At 38.6% G+C, this 21,963-nt stretch overlaps 3 protein-coding genes across 3 annotated transcripts; 1 reads left to right on the top strand and 2 right to left on the bottom strand.

The window, feature by feature from the left end:
* Window positions 1-1,192: 1,192 nt before the first annotated feature.
* On the top strand, window positions 1,193-2,828 carry LOC123270440. The gene is made up of 3 exons (XM_044736469.1): window positions 1,193-1,480; window positions 2,081-2,170; window positions 2,242-2,828. The coding sequence occupies exons 1-3, from the start codon at window positions 1,414-1,416 to the stop codon at window positions 2,403-2,405; spliced, it is 321 nt and encodes a 106-aa protein (XP_044592404.1). The 5' UTR covers window positions 1,193-1,413; the 3' UTR covers window positions 2,406-2,828.
* A 4,313-nt stretch (window positions 2,829-7,141) lies between these two features.
* On the bottom strand, window positions 7,142-9,516 carry LOC123270438 (uncharacterized protein DDB_G0275275-like). The gene is made up of 3 exons (XM_044736468.1): window positions 8,604-9,516; window positions 8,125-8,408; window positions 7,142-7,576 (listed from the first exon to the last, which is right to left on the bottom strand). Exons 1-3 carry the CDS (start codon window positions 9,343-9,345, stop codon window positions 7,388-7,390), a joined length of 1,215 nt encoding a protein of 404 aa, XP_044592403.1. The 5' UTR covers window positions 9,346-9,516; the 3' UTR covers window positions 7,142-7,387.
* A 3,735-nt stretch (window positions 9,517-13,251) lies between these two features.
* On the bottom strand, window positions 13,252-21,699 carry LOC123270600. Its single transcript, XM_044736727.1, has 2 exons — window positions 21,095-21,699; window positions 13,252-14,001 (listed from the first exon to the last, which is right to left on the bottom strand). The coding sequence occupies exon 2, from the start codon at window positions 13,999-14,001 to the stop codon at window positions 13,339-13,341; it is 663 nt and encodes a 220-aa protein (XP_044592662.1). The 5' UTR covers window positions 21,095-21,699; the 3' UTR covers window positions 13,252-13,338.
* Between the last annotated feature and the right edge of the window lie 264 nt (window positions 21,700-21,963).

The raw sequence follows: 21,963 nt of genomic DNA, 5'->3' as shown, positions 1-21,963 counted from the left end.
TGGGAAAATTTATTAGTAATTGTTGTTTTTTGAAAAATTTTTGTAATTTTTATATTTTTTCTAAACTTTAAGGGAATATATGCACTTAAAATTAAAAAAAAAAAAAAACCAACTTTTCAAAGTTCTACGCACATTTGTAAATTGAATGCCGGTTTTTCAGAAGCAGTGAGCAAAATTTTTCAAAAATGATTGAACCAATCATTCTTAAATTTTAAGACTAATTTATTAAGTGTATTTTTAAGTAATTGATCCAAGGATCAATAATTCCGATAAATGTTTTATACTGTATTAACGTATTTAAGGCTAAAATTCTTATCGAAAGAAGACCATTTTTTTGTCTGCCCGTCATTTTGATTAAAGTAGACATTTTGATAATTTCTCCGATTAATCACTAGATTATATCTTATAATTGTGTTTGTTTTTTAAATTTCGATAACTCAAACTGAAGATATCAGTTTAAACTTAAATTCTGATTGAAAAATGAGAAATACGAAGCAATTGATAAGGACTATTTTTATAGAAAATAAAATTTCCTACAATAAAGATATTTTAAAATTTTTTCGTATCTTCAGTATTTAAACAGAAATTTATACTTCAAGTTTTCTCAACACGTTAGCTAATCGGAGATGATTGAAATAAAATTTGAAATTCTGGTTAAATGATAAGAGATAGATGAAAATTGATGAAGATTTTTTGGTAGAGAATAAAATTTCCTACAAAATAAAATCATCTTATTATTTTTTTGTATCTTTAGTATTTAATCCAGATTTTTAAGATTTGATCATTCCGTATTGATTTTTTTTACAAAAACAAGATCTATACTTTTTCGATTGAAAACTAAAAATATTGTGCTCTCCGCAAGACACTTTCTTTTAAGAATTTCTCGAAGATCATCTAGAGGAGCCAGAAAATATATTATTTGCAAAAAAAAAGAAACTTATAATTAAAGTTAAAAGTCACTACTATAAATATATCAATTTTCACATTAATTAATTGAAAAACCTCTTAAGAATTATAAAAAAAATCCCTTTTTTCGGCCTTCTAATTGCATATAACCCCTTAAAAAAAATAGTTAAACAATTACCGATTCATTAATAAGTAATAATAAAAAAAAAAACCTTACCTTATTTTTTGTAATTATAGTGACTTGAGAAAATTGCAGAATAAATATATGCATTAATTCAAGGTAGCGATTAATTATTTCTTCTCAAAACACACAACACTAACTTTCCGTCGAATAGAAACGTATAATAAATTGAATATTGTAGCGTAATTGAATGTCTCGCTCAGTGAGACCTTTCCTCCGAGAGTGGCCAGGAAATCGAAGAATCGAATTAGACAATCATAGAAATATAATTATAGATCTATCAGGTTTTTCCAAGATTTTTCGGTATAAAAGCCTCAGCATCCAAAATGGGTTCGTCAGTCAACATTCGTCAAACAATAGATCCATTCACTTCAGCCAGCCGAAACTTAGCCGGTAAGTTTTGATTCAGATTCTGAAATCTGAAATGTATGATATATAATAATATAAATAAGAATATAATTATTGATGATTATTACAAAGATCGGTTTATAAATAGAATGTATGATCGGTATAAATCAGTATCTACCGATATGGACATTGGATGCCTCGAAAAAAAGCATAAAAAAGTCTATCCATATTAATTGAACGGCAACATACAATGGCAGGTAAATGGTAAGGTGAACACGGAAGCGATGTTGAGATTCCGGTTATAAAAGCGTGGGACAAAACGTAGTGATCATTGCTCGCGAAGAGATGTGAGAAGCTCAAGAAGATCCTTATAACTTCTATCTCGTTTTATTATTACTGTTGTTTTTATTAATTATTAATAATTAATAATTATTTGATGTGTTTGTTTTTATAAAACTGCAGATTTTTCGGCTGCCAATTTTCGTCTTCTACAAAAAAAAAGATGTCAAATTTAACTATTTTAAATAAATTTTCAATATGACTTAGAATTATGATTAATGATAACAAAGTGAAAAAAAATGAATGTCAAGTGACTTGTAGATAGTTAATTATTAAAAATAATAAATGATATATTTGTATGCCTAGCCATGAAGATTTCAAATGAGTTGTGTCTATTGTTCATTGTTGGAATCATCACGATGGTTATCGCAATGCCAGCTGATGGAAATCGTATCGGTAAGAAGAAGAAATAAATTATTTTAGTGATGAGCTTTGTTTTATATTAATTGATTTATAATTATAATTAGGAACGTGCATAAGAAACTGCGCTCAGTGCAAGAAAATGTTCGGGCCGTACTTTGAGGGTCAATTGTGTGCAGACACATGCGTCAAGTTCAAGGGAAAAATGATTCCGGATTGCGAGGACGCCGACTCTATTGCACCGTTCATCGTACCACTCGAGAACGAGTAGTTTTATTTATAAATTTTATCTAAATGAATTTACTTTTTATTTTAGTTATCAGGATTTTCTTTTGTCTTGCTATATTAGCTTCGCTATTTATTTATTTTTTTTTTTATTGTAATGATAATCTTGATCGACGGATTTGCATTTTTGAGTTCCTCGTTTTTAATTGTCGACGCTAAATTATAACGTAATAGCTATGCATCGTAGATAATTTATCCACGTACTTTGTTGTGATTGTGACTGTCATACGTAAATACTCAGGGAATTTATTTTAATCGTTAAGTTTTCTTTCTTTGTATTCTCAGTTGTCAGTTCTTTTTTTTCTTTTTGTGTTACAATTATTTTTTTATACGAATACTTTTGACGATGATGAAAAATGTCTGATATGGTTGTAAGAAATATTGAATTCAATAAAATGAGTCATATTAACTATTCTTCTTATTTCTTCCTTGTTTCTAATAAAATTTTGTAACATAAATTTTGATTCTTAGATGTAATTATGAAAGTTATTTATATTTCTAGGGAAATAATAATAATAATAATAATAATAATAATAATAATAATAATAATAATAAAAAAGGAAGGGCGAACCGTACTGATACCAAAAAAAGGTGACTTGTCTGACCCAAAGAATTACAGGCCTATCACCTGCTTGAATGCGGTTTATAAAATTTTTACAAAAATTTTAAACAACCGTATTTTGCATGAGATAGAACCTGTATGGCAACAGATATATGAACAGCGTGGCAGCAAAAGAGGCCTGTCAGGTTGCAAAGAGAACTTGATAGTTGATCGATGTGTCACACAAGATGCGATCTACTATCAACGCAACCTGTCAATGGCCTGGATCGACTATCGCAAGGCATTTGACTCAACTTCTCATGAGTTGATTTTATATCTCCTCAAATGCCTGGGGGTCAATCCTGAAATAGTGGAATGCATTCGGCGTACAATGCAGCTCTGGCGAACGCGTTTTCACATTGGAAGTGGAAACGCATTGCACATAACCGGAGTTGTAGAGTACAAACGAGGGGTCTTCCAAGGTGATTCCTTAAGCCCTCTGCTGTTTTGCATCTCACTGCTGCCTATATCTGTTGCTCTCCGTAAAACTCGTGGGTACTCTGTGGGGCCTCCGGGTGATCGAAAATACTCGATTACCCATCTGCTTTATATGGATGACCTGAAGCTTTATAGTGCTGATGAAGATCATCTACAGGCGGCCCTTAACATCGTAGCAGAGTACACGCGGGATGTCGGAATGTCTTTTGGGTTGGACAAGTGTGCGGTCGTACATCTGGCGAGGGGTAAGTGCTCTGTTACGGGTGATGATGTCGAGTTGGTAGATGGGAGCGTTTTAAGACAATTAGACGCCGGAGAGTTGTATAGATATCTAGGAATGGAAGAGCACCGCATGCATGCGGTCTCCGAAGTCCAAGCAACTCTCCGTAGCGAGTATGTTAGGAGACTCCGGAAAATTTGGTCCTCCGAACTTTCCGGTAAAAATAAAGTCTCCGCTTCTAATATGCTCGCTGTCCCAGTCTTACTATACTCTTTCGGTGTCTTAAAATGGGCCCGAAAGGATCTGCGAGATCTCGACATCAAAACCCGTAAGACTATCAACATGAACCGGAGCATGCACCCCAATTCATCAGTCGCCAGATTATACCTCTCCCGGTCCATCGGTGGGAGAGGTCTGCAGAGTTTGGAGCGGCTGCATGATCGTTTGGTCCTGGGTTTAACACACGAAGTTGTCAATTTCACTGCAGACGAGGATGACTTTCTTATGCAAATTGTTCATAAACATGAGAATGCGCATAAGGGGTCGTTCTTGTATAAAGGCAGCTATCTATGCCGCAAGAACCCTTGGTATTAGTGAGACGGACGCTCTTATGGAACTCCGAGAGGAGGAACTCAAGGGCGTCATCAGGGCTGTCGAGGAAAAACTACTCCTAGGCGAACTGATGGACAAGTCCATGCACAGCGTGTTCTTCAAACACGTGCGTGATCATGGCTTGTCCACCCAGCTGACGTTTTCCTTCTTAAAGTCAGCTGGCCTGATGTCCGAGACTGAAGGGTTCATATTTGCTTGCCAAGATGGTGTCATTAACACTCTAGAATACCGTAGCAAGGTGCTCCAGGTGCAGCTTCTGGACACGTCATGTAGGATGTGTAAACAACACCCGGAGACGCTCATGCACCTTTTGTCAGCATGTCCTGTGCTGGCGAGAGGTGCATATATCCAGCGTCACAATGCTGCCCTGAGAGTACTGTACTATTATCTTCGTCATTACTACGGTATTGATATGACACCAGTGCTGCCTTATCTGCCAGGAGATATTCCCCAGGTTGTTGAGAATGACAGTTGCAAAATTTATTGGAACATGCCGTTTGCAACAACTCGGCGGATAGATCACAACAAACCTGATATTGTGCTCTTCGACAAGGCTACTCGTGACATTTATGTCATTGAGTTCTCGGCCCCGGCTGAATACAACATCTCAGCCAAAGAAGAGCACAAAAGACAGATATATCAGGATCTCCTGTTTAAAATTGGCAAACTTTACCCAGGTTACCGTGTCAAGCTCGTCGTCCTGATTGTTGGCGTCCTCGGAGGGATGAAACAGTCTTTTGTATCCTCACTTGCCAGAGTTCCAGCTTGCTCATCAAAAGCTGAATTCTTGGCGGTCAGGATGCAGAAGGCTGTCATACTAGGTTCCCTCCGTCTACTTAGGAAAATGACTTTGGCCTGCTGTGATCACTAACCGCCTTGTTGTGCGGAGTGGTCCAGCAGTAATGGATGGAGCTCAGGCTGGGCCCTCGGAGAATCGGACTCCGGGGACAACCCCCCTGAGCATTTAATAACACAATAATAATAATAATAATAATAATAATAATAATAATAATAATAATAATTGATAAAGATAGATAGTTATAATTATTATTCTAAACCGAATACTCACGATCCGAATTCTTGAAGAATGACTAATTATTGATTATTACTCCTTCACCATAATATTTTATCGGTATGAGGTCTCATACCATCAGAGAAAATTTAGGTGAAATTCACCATTAAAATTCGTTTTTTCGACAATTATTGTTAGAGAAAGATGTAATTTTTACTCAGTGTAACTTTTTTCAGTAACTGAAAAAATAATTCAGACAGCCCAAACCAGGACTCGAACCTGGATCTTTTGGTTACGCACCAAATGCTCTACCAGTTAAGCTATCCGAGACACTGTCCGTAACTACCTTCCAGTTACCTATTAAGTTCCACTGAGTAAGTCTCTTTTGGCCAAGGTTTTAAAATATTTAAGGTATTTAATATATCTATATGTACATATATACATATGCAACCAAAAGATCCAGGTTCGAGTCCTGGTCTGGGCTGTCTGAATTATTTTTTCAGTTACTGAAAAAAGTTACACTGAGTAAAAATTACATCTTTCTCTAACAATAATTATCGAAAAAACGAATTTTAATTGTGAATTTCACCTAAATTTCCTCTGATGGTATGAGACCGCATACCGATAAAATATTATGGTGAAGAAGTAATAATCAATAATTAGTCATTCTTCAAGAATTCGGATCGGGAGTATTCGGTTTAGAATAATAATAATAACTATCTATCTTTATCAATTAATCAACACTGATCTTCGAGTCAAATATATATATATATATATATATATTAGGGTGTTTCAAAAAAAGACGAATTTTTTTTTTTTCTTTTGGTGTCTAAAAATTGATAGTATACCTAAAAACAAAAATTTTGGCGCCCATGTGAGCTCTTAATATGAATAGTAAGATTTGCCTGTATCCATTTCTTTATTTTCCATTTAAATAACACGGGAAAAATTTTTTTTAATTTTTTAATTTTTATTACTTTGGAACGGTTCATCGTAACAACAATCTGAAAAATGATATTAGTAGGAAATTTTACGCTCTACAAAAAACGTCTAAAGACCAAAGTTCCTCAGATTAACGGCTTCAAAGATATCCGCGGTCAAAGATAACACTAATAAAAAATTTCAAATATTTTCCAATAAAACTACAAAAAAAATATCATATGCTATATTTTTATTATTTTTTATGTTAAATTACTTCAATTCCGTTAACCTGAGACTGTAAACTTTTTTTTTTACTAATTAATTCAATACTTAACTCACGAAATGCACTAATATATAAATATAAACGTTAAAAATATCTTATAAATGATTTTTTGGTCTCTTTTATAACAAATTTATTTTTTTTTTTACTAAATATTAAGAAATTTAATTGAACAATTAATTCTTTATAACAAAAAACTATATTTACAACTTGTTACAACAATTTTTCAACTTGAAAATATTACAGTTTTATAAAATTACTTTTATTGCAATTAGGATATTGTTTTCTATGTTCTGTCACTACTTGCAACAAATATTGAAGCTGTTCTTCATCTTTCGTTAAGCATCGATTATACTGCTCTATCAATGCCACGCCGCGTTCTGCTACATCATTCACAACTTGAAGTTTCCCGAAATACTCCAAGTTTTCTAAGAAATTCGGATTCTGAGGCCACAAAGTAACATCCTCATCAATGAACTCATACGACAAATCAAACGATTCAAATATATTAATCGATCTCATAGACATAAATTGACTAAGATCTTTATTTAATAATGACTCTAAATTTTTCTTATCTATTATAAAGCGATTTGTTGTAGTTTCATTGGCTTTACAGTTTTTAAGAGCATGAACTATTATTTTTGTTCCAACTGAAACATTTTTATCAAAGAGAGATAAAACAGACAGCTCGTTGTTTAAATACCACAAGTGATCGGCTAATTTTTGTGAGCATGTCTGTGAAAGACTATTATTAAATCTTTCATATGAAATTAATTCTTTAATCAAAGTTAAATCATTATTAGGTGCTGTTATAGCACACGGCGCAGTGAACCAAGCTTTTAAATAGAATATTATGATAAATAAACAAAGTTCTCGTAATCCATCTATTTCCGATTTAGTAAGATGAAATTCATTTCTGAATAAAAAATTTTTAAACTATATATTGCTTTAGCCATCCACCTTGCATGATGGACCGCTCCAGGATGCTTAAATGTAATATTTGTGGTAGTAGTACCCAAAAATATTAATGATAATTCCAGAAGTTCACGGTAATCGTCTCGACAATGATCCATCTACAAAAAGTTATAAGTCAAAATGAAATTGATTATATCGCAATTTCAAAGTTGAGAAGACTAATTATTATTAACTGATGTGAGGTAAAAGTTGTAAAATATTTTACAAACGCAATTTTAATCGTTAAAGATGATTGAAAGTATAACAGTCATGTGAAACTGATTTTCAATATTTTTAATCACGACGGCAAGTTAATTAATCAGAGTAAAATTGATAATTGAGGAGCTTATTTTCAAAAGGGTATCTTTTGATATTTGATTAATCGAGACAAAAAACTAGTTATCTTCAATTATAAATATTTGTATTGAACTTTTTTTAATTTAGCTATAAAGTGCAATCGGTTATGAAGCTGCAATTCGATTTTCATTTATAAATGTTCATAATTCTCAAAGTAATTAGTATTTAAAAGTTCAGAAAACTGGTATTTTAAAATATGAAAAGATACCCTTTTGAAAATCAGCTCCTCAATTATACTGAACTTTATACATTTTTCTTTTCCACTTTAACATCAGTTAATAATTCTTCAGCGCTGGATTAAAAATTTTACTTCTATTTGATTATTAACGAATTTCAAAATCTCATCTTTGATTGGTGTTATTACTTCCAAAACTTTTTTGTCACAAATACCAGCCGTAAAGTTTGATTGGTCAATTTCATCCCACTTCTTTTTAAATCTCTGATAAATTGGAACGTTTGGGCCAGACGAAGCAGGCCAGTATACTTCAAATGCACTTCGAAGAACAATTTCAAAAATATGGTGTCGGCATGGCAAGTACAACAGTTTTCTACTAAGAGCCTTTTCTACTAATACACACGCACCATTTCTGATTCCTGAAAAAATAAAATGAGAATTGCTAGTGAAGTATCGATTTTTTAGAGTAGTACGGAGAAATCTTTTCAATTTGAAAAAAAAAATAACTCATAACTTGGAAATTAATGGTTAATACTAAAAATCTGATTTGATTTAGCATTTAAACATTACGGTAATCAACCATGTTATATTTTTTTTATTAATAAATTATTTACCCGTATTTGACGCCGTAGTATCAGAACACAATGCTTTGATGTTGTCAGTATTAATATCCCATTGTTTTACTGTTTTAATAATAGCTGAAGCTTGGTTTTGTCCAGTCCCAGATTCTAGTTTAGGAACTCCTAACAGTTGAAATTTACCTGATGATGATAAAATAATCGGAAGCCGGTCAACTTGTTCTGTACCTGTAATATCTGATAACAGTTTTCCATCAAAATGTAGTACATAATTGTCAGTTTCCAGATTAGTCTTCAGATTTAACGCCGCTTCTTTCCGGAATTTTTCCCTTGCTCGGTGAATAGTCACATGACTAAAGTTTACGCTTGCACAATCAATGTTCAAGCAAGATAATAAAGCAGCAATAATGTAAGTCGCCATCCTACTAGTCACGTTAGCTCTATCCAAAGCCGCAGCAAGTTCTGGTGTCATTATATCAATTTTTGGAACTTGTTGTTTTGGCATTTCATCTTCATAATCAGAGATTATACGAGAAGTATTACTTTCCAAAGATTTCTGGGATAATTGAGATGGATGACTTGATATTTTATGATTAGCAACATCATCAGTCTCAACTGCACAATAATAGTTGACATTGTCGTTATCAAACTCTCCGACATTATTATTACTATCATTACCATTATTATTATAGTTTTTATCATTGCTATCAATGTTCTCTTCACTATTATTATCACTATTATTGTTATTATTATCATAATTGCTGATATCAACATCCATGTCTTCGACATCTTCTAAAATTGGTTGAGAATTATATGAAATAAAACCACGTCGACTGGAAGATTTTTGTCCCAAATAAAATAATCTTTTTTCTTTGTCCAGTATATTTAAAACATCCGCATGAGCTACATCAAATAGTTTATTTAATTCATCCTGAAAAACGGATTCCTTTTTTTTGAGACTTTGACTTTTCATTTTACGGTTTTGTAAATTCTTCCATCGATTGTGATTTGAGATTAGTTTCAAAAAGCAGATCTTTTCTCTCTTGTCGGGATTTGTGCCGCACACCAAATTTCAAAAACTTTGTCGATAGTGATTGATATACTTTCTTTAACTGAAAAATTTTTTCGTATCAAGATAATAAAATAAAAGCGACATAACCTCTTTCAGAGAGGGTAATTTTTCCAACTAATTCACTTAACACATCACCAATCAAGTACACTGTTTTCACCATTATGGTCACAAAATTTATAACTAATATATTTTAACTAATTAAATTAATAATATAACGGATTGAAAAAACAGTCAGTATCAATGAACAAAGACAATGACGAGAAGATATAGTAAAGCGTTGAGAGCAAAGCAACTAAATGAAGTTAGTACCGAACAACCAGGCTTACCAACACAGAGCTTATTAGCTACAACACTCAAATTAAATGAGTATAATACTCTGTACCGACAGAGCTAAATAAAGCTCTGTTGATATTTTTCAAATAAAAAACATTTGATCAAGTTTTATAGTAGATTTAATTGATTTAACGTATTTACAGAATTTTCATATTATTTTGAATAATATGCAATGATGAGTGTTTGGTGAGTTTGTGTAATAAGGAACTTTACATTTTCCTCTTACAAAAATTTATAAATTTTATAAAATATAAAATAAATTTGTTATAAGAAAGACCAAAAATCATTTATGTGACATTTTTAACGTTTATATTTATATATTAGTGCATTTCGTGAGTTAAGTATTGAATTAATTAGTAAAAAAAAAAGTTTACAGTCTCAGGTTAACGGAATTGAAGTAATTTAACATAAAAAATAATAAAAATATAGCATGTGATATTTTTTTTGTAATTTTATTGGAAAATATTTGAAATTTTTTATTAGTGTTATCTTTGACCGCGGATATCTTTGAAGCCGTTAATCTGAGGAACTTTGGTCTTCAAACGTTTTTTGTAGAGCGTAAAATTTCCTACTAATATCATTTTTCAGATTGTTGTTACGATGAACCGTTCCAAAGTAATAAAAATTAAAAAATTAAAAAAAATTTTTCCCGTGTTATTTAAATGGAAAATAAAGAAATGGATACAGGCAAATCTTACTATTCATATTAAGAGCTCACATGGGCGCCAAAATTTTTGTTTTTAGGTATACTATCAATTTTTAGACACCAAAAGAAAAAAAAAAAATTCGTCTTTTTTTGAAACACCCTAATATATATATATTATAACGGGTATTTTCGTACTCGTGCGTTAGCGAGAACGAAGCCCGAAATAAATAATCTGGCCTACCTGCTTTACCTGTTGTTGGGCGCCAGGAGCCTTGCTCCAATCACGTCGATGTCCGGCTACTCCGGTTCGGGACTCCTTTCGTCGGGTGGCGGGCCTCAAGGGTACGACTTAATTATAGAGGAACGAGGAAAGTATTCGGGCTATTCGCATTAATTCGCAATTAATTAAAAAAAAATAAATTATCAATTTATTGACAATAAATTCAAATAGTTGTTCAAAATTAACAAAATACAAGAATTAAACGCGAAAAAAAATAATAATAATCGTCGACGATCTCGTCGATACACCGTCGATACGCAGTTTTCGCCGAAAGCAAACTTCAACGGTTTCAAAAACAAAATACTCCGGCAAATTTCACTCAACAATCTCAAAAAAATTATTTTGTCGTCACTCACTCAGTTAATTTAGTCAGTTAACGACAGCAACAAAATAAAGCTCCCCGCAATTCACTCAATCGCAATTGATTAACTAAATAACCAAAAAAATTGAATCTTCGCTTAATTTAATTGAAATCCCTTAATTAAATAATACTAATAATAATAATAACATAACGTCCTTGAAATTCAATTAATAACAATTAATTGAAATAGTTAAATATAAATCGTCGCTCAAGTCAGTTGTTATTAACTAACCCAAAAAAAAATTACTTGTTCATAAATGGTCGCTCAATTCAGTTACGTTCAGTAAATTAACACAAAAAGATTTATACAAATTCACTCGATTCAAATTTATAGCAGTCAAATAACTAATTCATCATAACTACTTTTAAATTTTACTTTCTAAAATTTCGCCGAATTTTTGGTACTAATAATAATAAACAAAAATACATTCACCGCAGTTAAATAATAGTTAAATTAATTATTCAGCACGAATCCGAAGCTCGATCAATGGATAATCGACCTCGTCGATTATCCCGGGAGTAAACGTCGAAATTAAAAAAAATAATAATAACAGTATTAATTGTAACTTTCATACATCAGTACACAAAAAAAATAACAACAATGGCGGTACCGAAATACCTCGTGGGATTACTCGGTTACTGGCTGAGTCAACACAACCTTGAAATTCCTCATCGACAAATTTAATGAAAAAAAAAATATTACTTGATGAATATAAATCCCACGAGCTATTTATTTACGAAACCCGTGGCACTCACCCTGGTCGAAGACGTCGCTTAATTCCGTCCGTCGATTGGCCACACCAGGTCGTACTCGGCTTCCACGTCGAACTATCTCGGACAATGAACCTCCTCGGCAAAGATACGGGGTGATTTTGTTCGTCACTTGCACACGTCAACCAGCGATCACCCAACAAAAAAACGTCGTAATAGATCGCTTCTATTAAATAAATAATTGGCGACAGCCAATTATCGTCGTAATGCCGTAATAAATTTTTGGCAAACAAATTCGCAGCTAAACACAATAGATTTCAAACGCGAGAAATTTCACGATAGTCGTTCTAATAAATCTCAAAATCAGACAATATTAAAAAAAAATAACCAACAAAAATCCTCCGAATCGAAATTACATCCGCACGTGGCAAGTGGAAAACGTGGAAGAAGGAAAAATTAGCACATGTCGCATTCCTCGTCTCTTCCCCTTTCTGGGTCCGTCGTTAGCTTTGAACTCCAGAGATGGCGCCGCAAGTCCAATTTACCAATATCGACGTTTATTGAGTGATATATTGGCTGGAACAGTTGCTCGTTCCCGAGATAGACATCCGCCCGCCGTTGATAATCTTGCAGATGATCCACGTCGTTGATCCTCGTTGGTCTCTCTTCGCGGGTTTGTGGCCGGTAGTACCATTCTCAATAATACAATACTTAACTAACTTATTCGCTAAATTAAATTCCTATTCGCAATAAATTTTGTTTCGAACGCAATCGAGCTTCGGTCAAATTTTTTTTTTTTTCCCACGCGAGGGCGACTCGGTCGCGGCGAATTCAATCAACGGACATTAAATAAATTTAAGAGCCCAATTTAAATTTTCTTTTAAAATTTAAATTCAAAATAAAATTATCATAAAAGAAAATAAATAATAAACAAACGTCTTAACAGGTGGCGCTAAAAGCGGCCTGTTACAACACCTCCCCCCAGCCGTCGACCAGGAGCCCATGGTTTCATCTAGGTACCGCTTGGACCAACACAACTACCTTTGGAACCAACAGCAACCTAAACTACCCATCACCAGCAATATAACCAAAATCAATTTCCGTCCAATTCCAAAATAACAAGTTTTTATTTATTAAATTACTCCGCTTAGCGGCACGTGCAACACTATCGCCATTCGGCGTATTCAGTCAGCGCCTTTGGCGCATATCAGTCATCTCCTCGACGATCAAAAAGGTTATTACAAACTCATACCAAAAAAAAAACTTCAGATAAATAATAAATACTAAAAAAAAATAATAAAGTACACGCAAAAAAAACTCAAGTAAAAACAAACAAACAAACAGACGTCGTCTGTACAGTAGTGTCATCTAATGGCGTCGGGGACCGTCGATTGGGCACTCGGGCTGGCACCGGCGGCACTCCTCGAAGTAAACGCCGATCTCTCCGCAGCGTTGGCAGAACGTGCCTCGAGGGTGGGGACACATCACCATGTTGTGCGGCATCCCGCAGTTCCAGCATCCAGCTCGGCTCCGCGATGGCACAGTGGGGTTGGCTCGCAGCTCCCGGGCAAGAACTCGAGCGTTCTCTAACGCTCGGGCTCTAGGAATTTTTGGGAGTAACGTCCGCGGTGGGTTACGTTGCACAAACGCGAGTGCACGATTCAACCGCTCCGCCAACGGCAGCAACTCCTCCAACGTTGCTTCCGCTCGGCGCACTCGTTCGACAAGCGTCAGGTGGGACGCCAGGATCGCGTCAGCTCCTCTCACGCACGCTTGTGCTGCGTACGTCGGTCGTCGGCACGTTGGACACCGCCAGCCCACGGCGATCGGCGCCATTGGAATCTGGATGGACAGCAGATAACGCTGATACCATCCCAGGCGCATTCGTCGTGTCGTCGGGAGCGCAACAATGCGGCATCGCTCAGCGCGCATTGTCCGCTCTTCTCTTTCCAGCAGTTCGTCGAACAGGCTCTGGTTCTCAGCGCGTAGACGTGCCAGCACGCGACGTTGGATTTCGTCGTTATTCGCCATCTGAAATTCACACACACACCCCAAACCAACAATTACATGCTTGAACAACAGTTAACTAAATTTAAGGGGATTCGAGCTTCGGTTATTCGTCGATCTCGTCGTTCTCGAGCGCACGCTCAACTAAACGCAACGCTTTGACATGTTGTCGTCCCGCTGGACGATTATTCTCGCTCACTAACTCATAAACAACCGGTGAAATTACTTTCGAAACTACATACGTCTCCTGCGAGTATTTACGCGCCAGCTTCGACGAAAAACGATCAACTCCGCGTGACAGTGTGTGCTGTCGCACCCTTACAACGTCTCCTACCGCAAATCGTTCATCTCGGTGATGACGATTATAATATCTTGCTTGTCGCTCAAAACTTCGACCTAAATTATGTGCAACTAAGTCGTGTAACTGCATTAAACGCCCAATTCGGTCTAACCACGCCGCAGTATCAGGACACGGAATGTCCGTCGCACCTTCGATCAACTTTCGATAGTATTTCGGCGCACGCGGTTGCCACCCGTAATTCAACATCGCTGGGGAAACATGTAACGAACTATGTACAGCGGTGTTATACGCATGCCTAAACTCATGGACGTGTTCGTCCCACGCTCGGTGATCCAACTCGACAAAGGAGATGATCATTGTCTTCAAAACGCGATTTACGCGCTCGACGGGATTCGCTTGCGCGTGATACGGCGGTGTGCGAGAATGATGAATACCATAAGCTTTTGCTACCTCATCTACCAGCTTATTCACAAACTCTGTGCCGTTATCAGTCAAGATCACTTCAGGACATCGGAAACGATGAACGATGAGTTTGTCAAACTCTCGAATTATCGTCGGGCCATCAGCCTTCTTAATAGGGCATACTTCGATCCACTTCGTAAATAAATCTTGGAACACCACCATGTATTTACATTTTGCATGACTAAGCGGAAATTCCATGCAATCGATAGCAACCACTGTCCATGGTGTGTTCACAATCCGTCGACACATCAGCCCAGCAGCTGGTTGTTGCGACACTTTCGACGTTTGGCAAACATCGCACTCAGCAATGTAACGTCGGACGTCTTCTTCCAGTCCTGGCCAATAATAATCGACTTTAATACGTGATACCGTCTTCTCAATGCCTAAATGACCTGCATCAGGTGGATCATGGTTTTCTTCGATGATTCCCTGATGTGCGGCCTTCGGTGGAACTAACTTCCAGGCATCCAAGTCCTCAACGACGCTCGATACAAGAGAATTCGGCATATGTCGATACAAACGTTCCTCCTCGACACGCCAGTCCTTGAATTTCGTCGGAAAAGCTAATACGTCGCGTTTTCGTCGCGAGTACCAATCGTCAACTACTTCAGCAGCAGGTATTTCGTCAGCCTGCTCAGGCAATTCGTCAATTGCCATGATGTCATCGCAATATTCCAGTTCGTCTGGTTCAAACATTCGTGATAACGCATCAGGAACGTCGTTCAATGAACCCTTTCGATACTCGATCGGAAACTGGTACTCGGCTAAACGCATCGCCCATCGACTCAATCTCGGCGTCTTACTTTTTAGATCACGCAGCCAACGAAGACTGCTGTGATCAGTAATAACTTTAAATCGATATCCTTCAAGATATCGTCGAAAATGCTCACATGCCCAGAGAACTGCGAGGCATTCGCGCTCAGTCGCTGAGTAATTCCGCTCGGCTTTATTCATGACGCGACTCGCGTATGCTACAACTCGCTCACCATCTTCATGTTCTTGGGTCAAAACAGCTCCAAGACCAGTTGCGCTCGCGTCAGTCTGCAACACGAACGTCTTTGAGTAATCAGGACACGCCAGCACTGGTGCTGTTGCCAATGCTAGTTTCAACGCTTCAAAAGCCGTCTCTTGATCCACGGTCCAGGTCCATCTGACCTTCTTACTCGTTAAACGCGTCAATGGCTCGGCTATCGTCGCAAAATCAGGTATAAAACGTCGATACCACGAGGCCATTCCTAAAAATCGTCGCATTTTCTTCAACGTCGTCGGCCTCGGGAACTCGAATATCGGTTTTATACGCTCTTGGTCTACTAATAAACCCTTCTCATTTACGCGGTAGCCTAAATAACGAACCTCATTCGTACAGAACTCACATTTGTCAGCATTTATCTTCAGATTCGCAGCTTTTAGACCGTCGAATACTTCATCAAGCACTTCTAAGTGCTCCTCAAACGTCTCGGTGACGATAATCAGGTCGTCAAGGTATCCAAATACCTTCAAACCACGTCTTTGTCCCAACATTTTATCAATTAGACGTTGGAAGTGCGGCGGCGCTCCAGCAAGGCCAAACGGCATGCCTACATACTGGAACATACCCCTTCCGGGTACGCAAAACGCCGTATACTCTCGACTTGCAGGGTCGAGTTTCACCTGGTGGTACGCATGTTTCAAATCTATCTTCGAAATAAACTTCGCACCACTCAATTGGTCCAAGATCCATGTCATCAGCGGCAATGGATACGCACATGGCTTCGAAACGGCATTTAATCGTCGGAAATCCAGGCACATTCGATACTCGCCTGTCGATTTCTTTACCATGATGACTGGATTGCACCAAGCACTCGTCGAAGGCTCAATTATACCCGCCGCAAGTAGATCGTCTACTTGCCGGCACATTTCTGCCTCAATGATCGGAGAAGTCGGATAGTTCCGCTGTCGAATCGGTTCATGACCCTGCACGTCGATTTCATGGGTCATCAGATTCGTAAACGTCGTTTCTCCTGTATAATTCACGTTAGGCAATCGTCGTGCCAGCAATTCATCCAACGCTGACTGCTGATCCGGGGTTATCTCAACTATGGCCGCTATTTCCTCATCGATGAGGTAATCTTTCGCGTTCCAATCGTATATCTGGCCCTCGCGTCGAGTCCACCATCGCTCCGAACCCCCGTCGTAGCAAATACCAAAAGCAATTATCGCATCCATGCCTAGTATCATCTCGTACTTCAACTTCGGGATGACACGAACCTCAATCGGCATGATTTCGTCGTTAATCGCAAGTGGCAGCGTGATCAGCGATTGCACTGACATCATCGAACCATCAGCAACTGCTGCTGAGTTTCGAGGTGCTGGTCTCACTCGAGCACCGCACCCATAGACCCAATTCAACTCGTCAACTTCTCTGACGCACGTCATCGTCGAACCGGTATCTAATAAAGCCTTAATTTCCCTTTCGCCTATCCTAACATCTATAAAGGGTCTTACATCGTCGCCCTCAGACTGCATAGGACATACTTCCTCGGCTAATTCAAGAAAAATTCGCTCACGGTCATCAATCGGTACGCAGATCCACTGGTGGATCGGCCAATCCGCTTCTTGATGCTCACGCGAACAGTAAAACGCATTCTTGCACCCCAAACATCGCCATAAGTTGCCTTCTGCGCCACAGACGCCACAGCGATGGCGCTGCCGAAAAGGTCTTCCTCAGTTATCGTCGGTATTCTCACGTCACATCCAGGTGAGGAACCAGCATCCGAGGACTGGTTCACGGGCCCGCAAGGCTCAATGTCAATGTTAAAGATGTCTGGCAGCGGCTCGTTCGACATGTTGACTTCCACATCAATCATCGGCCCATTTACGTCGCGGGAAATCAGTTCTGGACCCGTCCTTACTGATTCCCGACGTCGTTTTCCGGCCTGTTGTACTCGAAGAACATCATGCAGCACGTGCATCCAGGCGTTGGTTCGGTTCGCGTTCCACAACCGAAACAGAACTTCTCTTGTCTTGCCTCGGGACAATTACGCCATCCGTGATCCGTCGAGAAGCAATTAAAACATTTGCCCCAAAGATCACGACATACCGGCGTCTTGGGTTTACCCTGCTTCGGGCTTGATCGGCCATTCGAGGGGCCCTGGTAACCTCGCTGAGCTCCATTGTTGTTTGGAGGCCTTGAGGGCGGCCCTCGGTTTGCGTTCGTCGTCTCTTGCGAGTTTATCGCAACAACCTGATCATCTGACTGATCAGCATTGTTCGACTTATTCTGCTTCTTCTTATTTTTCTTCGCATCTTGGGAGGAGTTCGATACAGCAGCAACCTGACCAACAGTACGTCGCTTAGATTCGTACTTGTCAGGTTGGTAGGCGTACTCTGGAACGACGCTCTGTTCCACGGGTACTGGCTCGCGTCGTTGAATACGATTGCGGGGAATATCGACCGCTCGTACGTGCTCATACAACTCTTCGAAGTTGTTAAAATCGTACCGCTCGAACTTCTGGTGGTATTCCGGGCGTAAACCATTGTATGCAAAGTCCAATTGATCCTTCAACGGCAATGGATCGTCTACTCGCGACCACAGCGCGATCACGGCGTCTAGGAAGTCTAACCCCATCTCAAGCTTCCCTTGAGTACGCGTGATAACTTCCCATTTAATCCTGCATCCAACTGATGGCTCTCCAAAACGTCGACGCAACTCGGATCTGAATTGAGAATACGACGTAACACGACGTTTCATGTGTGACCACCACGTTTTGGCCACATCTGATAGCAATAACGGTAATACTGCCAATGCATCCGCATCTGTCATACCACACGTCGTCAAACATTCATCCAACCGATTCAAAAATGATTCAACGCGCGCGCTACCTAAACCGGAAAACTTCAAATTCCATTTCGACACTCTCTCATACATCGCGGGTTGATAATGTGGTCCTCCACCCATTCCAGACAGCACACAGAGCTCACTGTGTGGATGCTGAGGTGAATTCGCACCCAGTGGTGCCACCTCTGGTGCAAAAGTCACGTTATGTGCCGGCAAATGTGTCGAATTCGCAGTAGGTCGCAGAAGTCCCTCATTTAGACGATTTCGTCGCCTAGGACTCGGAATTGGACGCACTATCGGCAATGATGTCATTCTCGGGCGTTGATTGTTAATCCCGTGCTGCGTCATGTATGTGGTACGTCCATTGACGTCCACATGTATTGCTCCTGGGGCTAATGTCGTCCAGGTCGTCGTCGTATTGCTCGCGGTCGTCGCCGTTATAGTGGTCGACAGCGGAATCATGTTGTTCGCTGTCGAACAACCTGTCAGTGCGGTCGAGCAAGGCATCATCCTCGATGGACGTCGTTGCTCTCGCTCAAACGCGTTCAGAACCTGTCTGTCTGGTATTGCCTGGTCCTCGTGTGTCCAGACAGTGTTCGGAAACCGCCTCAGACGCAAACACCGATGTAGTCGGTCGCGGATCACCGCAGCGCTCCCTATCGGGTTGGCATTCATCGTCACGAGGATTTCCTGCACCTGCAGAGGTGACGCATCCGCGATCCAGTCATACTGCCCGCTTGATCCGCTGGATCCTCCCATCGATTCATGGCGTCCTTCTATCGCGGCTAGTTCGTCCTGAATTATACCCTCACGGATTGCCAGCTGCGCGAGCTGATCAGCCATATTACGCTGAACCGTCTCCAGCCGCAGCCGTTCCGCACTTAACTCCCCCCTGCGCCTCAGATACCACTCGTATGTCTCATTCTCATCAATGGCATTCGGAGGTACCCGAATACGACGTCTAGGTGGCGATGGTGGGCCGAATACATTGGCACTAGTCGTCGTCACTGTAATAAGTTGAGACACCATATGCGTCGGACTACTTGTATGTACTGTAGTACTCGTCGTGGTCGTCAATTTCGGGAAATCCCCGGGATTCGTTCGTCCATTCGCGTTCTCCTGATTACCCTGTTGCGTGGAATCATTTACGATTTGATCCCATGTCACCAGAGACTCGTCTCCCACCCCATCATTCGGGACAATTCCTTCGCGACTATCGCTCATTTCGCCGATTAATTAACCTACGTTCTAATTTAATTATAACGCGTCGTAATTTGCCCTTTTGTGTGCCCCACGTTGGGCGCCAAATTATATAACGGGTATTTTCGTACTCGTGCGTTAGCGAGAACGAAGCCCGAAATAAATAATCTGGCCTACCTGCTTTACCTGTTGTTGGGCGCCAGGAGCCTTGCTCCAATCACGTCGATGTCCGGCTACTCCGGTTCGGGACTCCTTTCGTCGGGTGGCGGGCCTCAAGGGTACGACTTAATTATAGAGGAACGAGGAAAGTATTCGGGCTATTCGCATTAATTCGCAATTAAATTAACAAAAAATAAATTATCAATTTATTGACAATAAATTCAAATAGTTGTTCAAAATTAACAAAATACAAGAATTAAACGCGAGAAAAAAAAATTAATAATAATCGTCGACGATCTCGTCGATACGCCGTCGATACGCAGTTTTCGCCGAAAAGCAAACTTCAACGGTTTCAAAAACAAAATACTCCGGCAAATTTCACTCAACAATCTCAAAAAATAATTTTGTCGTCGCTCACTCAGTTAATTTAGTCAGTTAACGACAGCAACAAAATAAAGCTCCCCGCAATTCACTCAATCGCAATTGATTAACTAAATAACCAAAAAAATTGAATCTTCGCTTAATTTAATTGAAATCCCTTAATTAAATAATACTAATAATAATAATAACATAACGTCCTTGAAATTCAATTAATAACAATTAATTGAAATAGTTAAATATAAATCGTCGCTCAAGTCAGTTGTTCTTAACTAACCCAAAAAAAATTACTTGTTCATAAATTGTCGCTCAATTCAGTTACGTTCAGTAAATTAACACAAAAAGATTTATACAAATTCACTCGATTCAAATTTATAGCAGTCAAATAACTAATTCATCATAACTACTTTTAAATTTTACTTTCTAAAATTTCGCCGAATTTTTGGTACTAATAATAATAAACAAAAATACATTCACCGCAGTTAAATAATAGTTAAATTAATTATTCAGCACGAATCCGAAGCTCGATCAATGGATAATCGACCTCGTCGATTATCCCGGGAGTAAACGTCGAAATTAAAAAAAATAATAATAACAGTATTAATTGTAACTTTCATACATCAGTACACAAAAAAAAATAACAACCATGGCGGTACCGAAATACCTCGTGGGATTACTCGGTTACTGGCTGAGTCAACACAACCTTGAAATTCCTCATCGACAAATTTAATGAAAAAAAATTATTACTTGATGAATATAAATCCCACGAGCTATTTATTTACGAAACCCGTGGCACTCACCCTGGTCGAAGACGTCGCTTAATTCCGTCCGTCGATTGGCCACACCAGGTCGTACTCGGCTTCCACGTCGAACTATCTCGGACAATGAACCTCCTCGGCAAAGATACGGGGTGATTTTGTTCGTCACTTGCACACGTCAACCAGCGATCACCCAACAAAAAAAAACGTCGTAATAGATCGCTTCTATTAAATAAATAATTGGCGACAGCCAATTATCGTCGTAATGCCGTAATAAATTTTTGGCAAACAAATTCGCAGCTAAACACAATAGATTTCAAACGCGAGAAATTTCACGATAGTCGTTCTAATAAAGCTCAAAATCAGACAATATTAAAAAAATAACCAACAAAAATCCTCCGGATCGAAATTACATCCGCACGTGGCAAGTGGAAAACGTGGAAGAAGGAAAAATTAGCACATGTCGCATTCCTCGTCTCTTCCCCTTTCTGGGTCCGTCGTTAGCTTTGAACTCCAGAGATGGCGCCGCAAGTCCAATTTACCAATATCGACGTTTATTGAGTGATATATTGGCTGGAACAGTTGCTCGTTCCCGAGATAGACATCCGCCCGCCGTTGATAATCTTGCAGATGATCCACGTCGTTGATCCTCGTTGGTCGCTCTTCGCGGGTTTGTGGCCGGTAGTACCATTCTCAATAATACAATACTTAACTAACTTATTCGCTAAATTAAATTCCTATTCGCAATAAATTTTGTTTCGAACGCAATCGAGCTTCGGTCAAATTTTTTTTTTTTTCCCACGCGAGGGCGACTCGGTCGCGGCGAATTCAATCAACGGACATTAAATAAATTTAAGAGCCCAATTTAAATTTTCTTTTAAAATTTAAATTCAAAATAAAATTATCATAAA

Source organism: Cotesia glomerata, linkage group LG8 (assembly GCF_020080835.1).
Source record: "Cotesia glomerata isolate CgM1 linkage group LG8, MPM_Cglom_v2.3, whole genome shotgun sequence".
In the NCBI taxonomy this organism is placed as follows: Eukaryota; Metazoa; Arthropoda; class Insecta; order Hymenoptera; family Braconidae; genus Cotesia; species Cotesia glomerata.
The sequence above is the reverse complement of the archived record's forward strand: the minus strand, read 5'-3'. Positions and strand labels throughout refer to the sequence as shown.

Bases quoted from the DNA above. Each gene is read 5' to 3' on its own strand.
- LOC123270438 (XM_044736468.1), bottom strand. From the start codon at position 9,345: ATGGATGTTGATATCAGCAATTATGATAATAATAACAATAATAGTGAT. The intron at 8,409-8,603 runs GTAAATAATTTA...TTATTTTTTCAG, and splicing joins TACTACGGCGTCAAATACGG to GAATCAGAAATGGTGCGTGT. The intron at 7,577-8,124 runs GTAAAATTTTTA...AACTTTTTGTAG, and splicing joins TCGTTAATAATCAAATAGAA to ATGGATCATTGTCGAGACGA.
- LOC123270600 (XM_044736727.1), bottom strand. From the start codon at position 14,001: ATGGCGAATAACGACGAAATCCAACGTCGCGTGCTGGCACGTCTACGC.
- LOC123270440 (XM_044736469.1), top strand. From the start codon at position 1,414: ATGGGTTCGTCAGTCAACATTCGTCAAACAATAGATCCATTCACTTCA. The intron at 1,481-2,080 runs GTAAGTTTTGAT...TTGTATGCCTAG, and splicing joins AGCCAGCCGAAACTTAGCCG to CCATGAAGATTTCAAATGAG. The intron at 2,171-2,241 runs GTAAGAAGAAGA...AATTATAATTAG, and splicing joins AGCTGATGGAAATCGTATCG to GAACGTGCATAAGAAACTGC.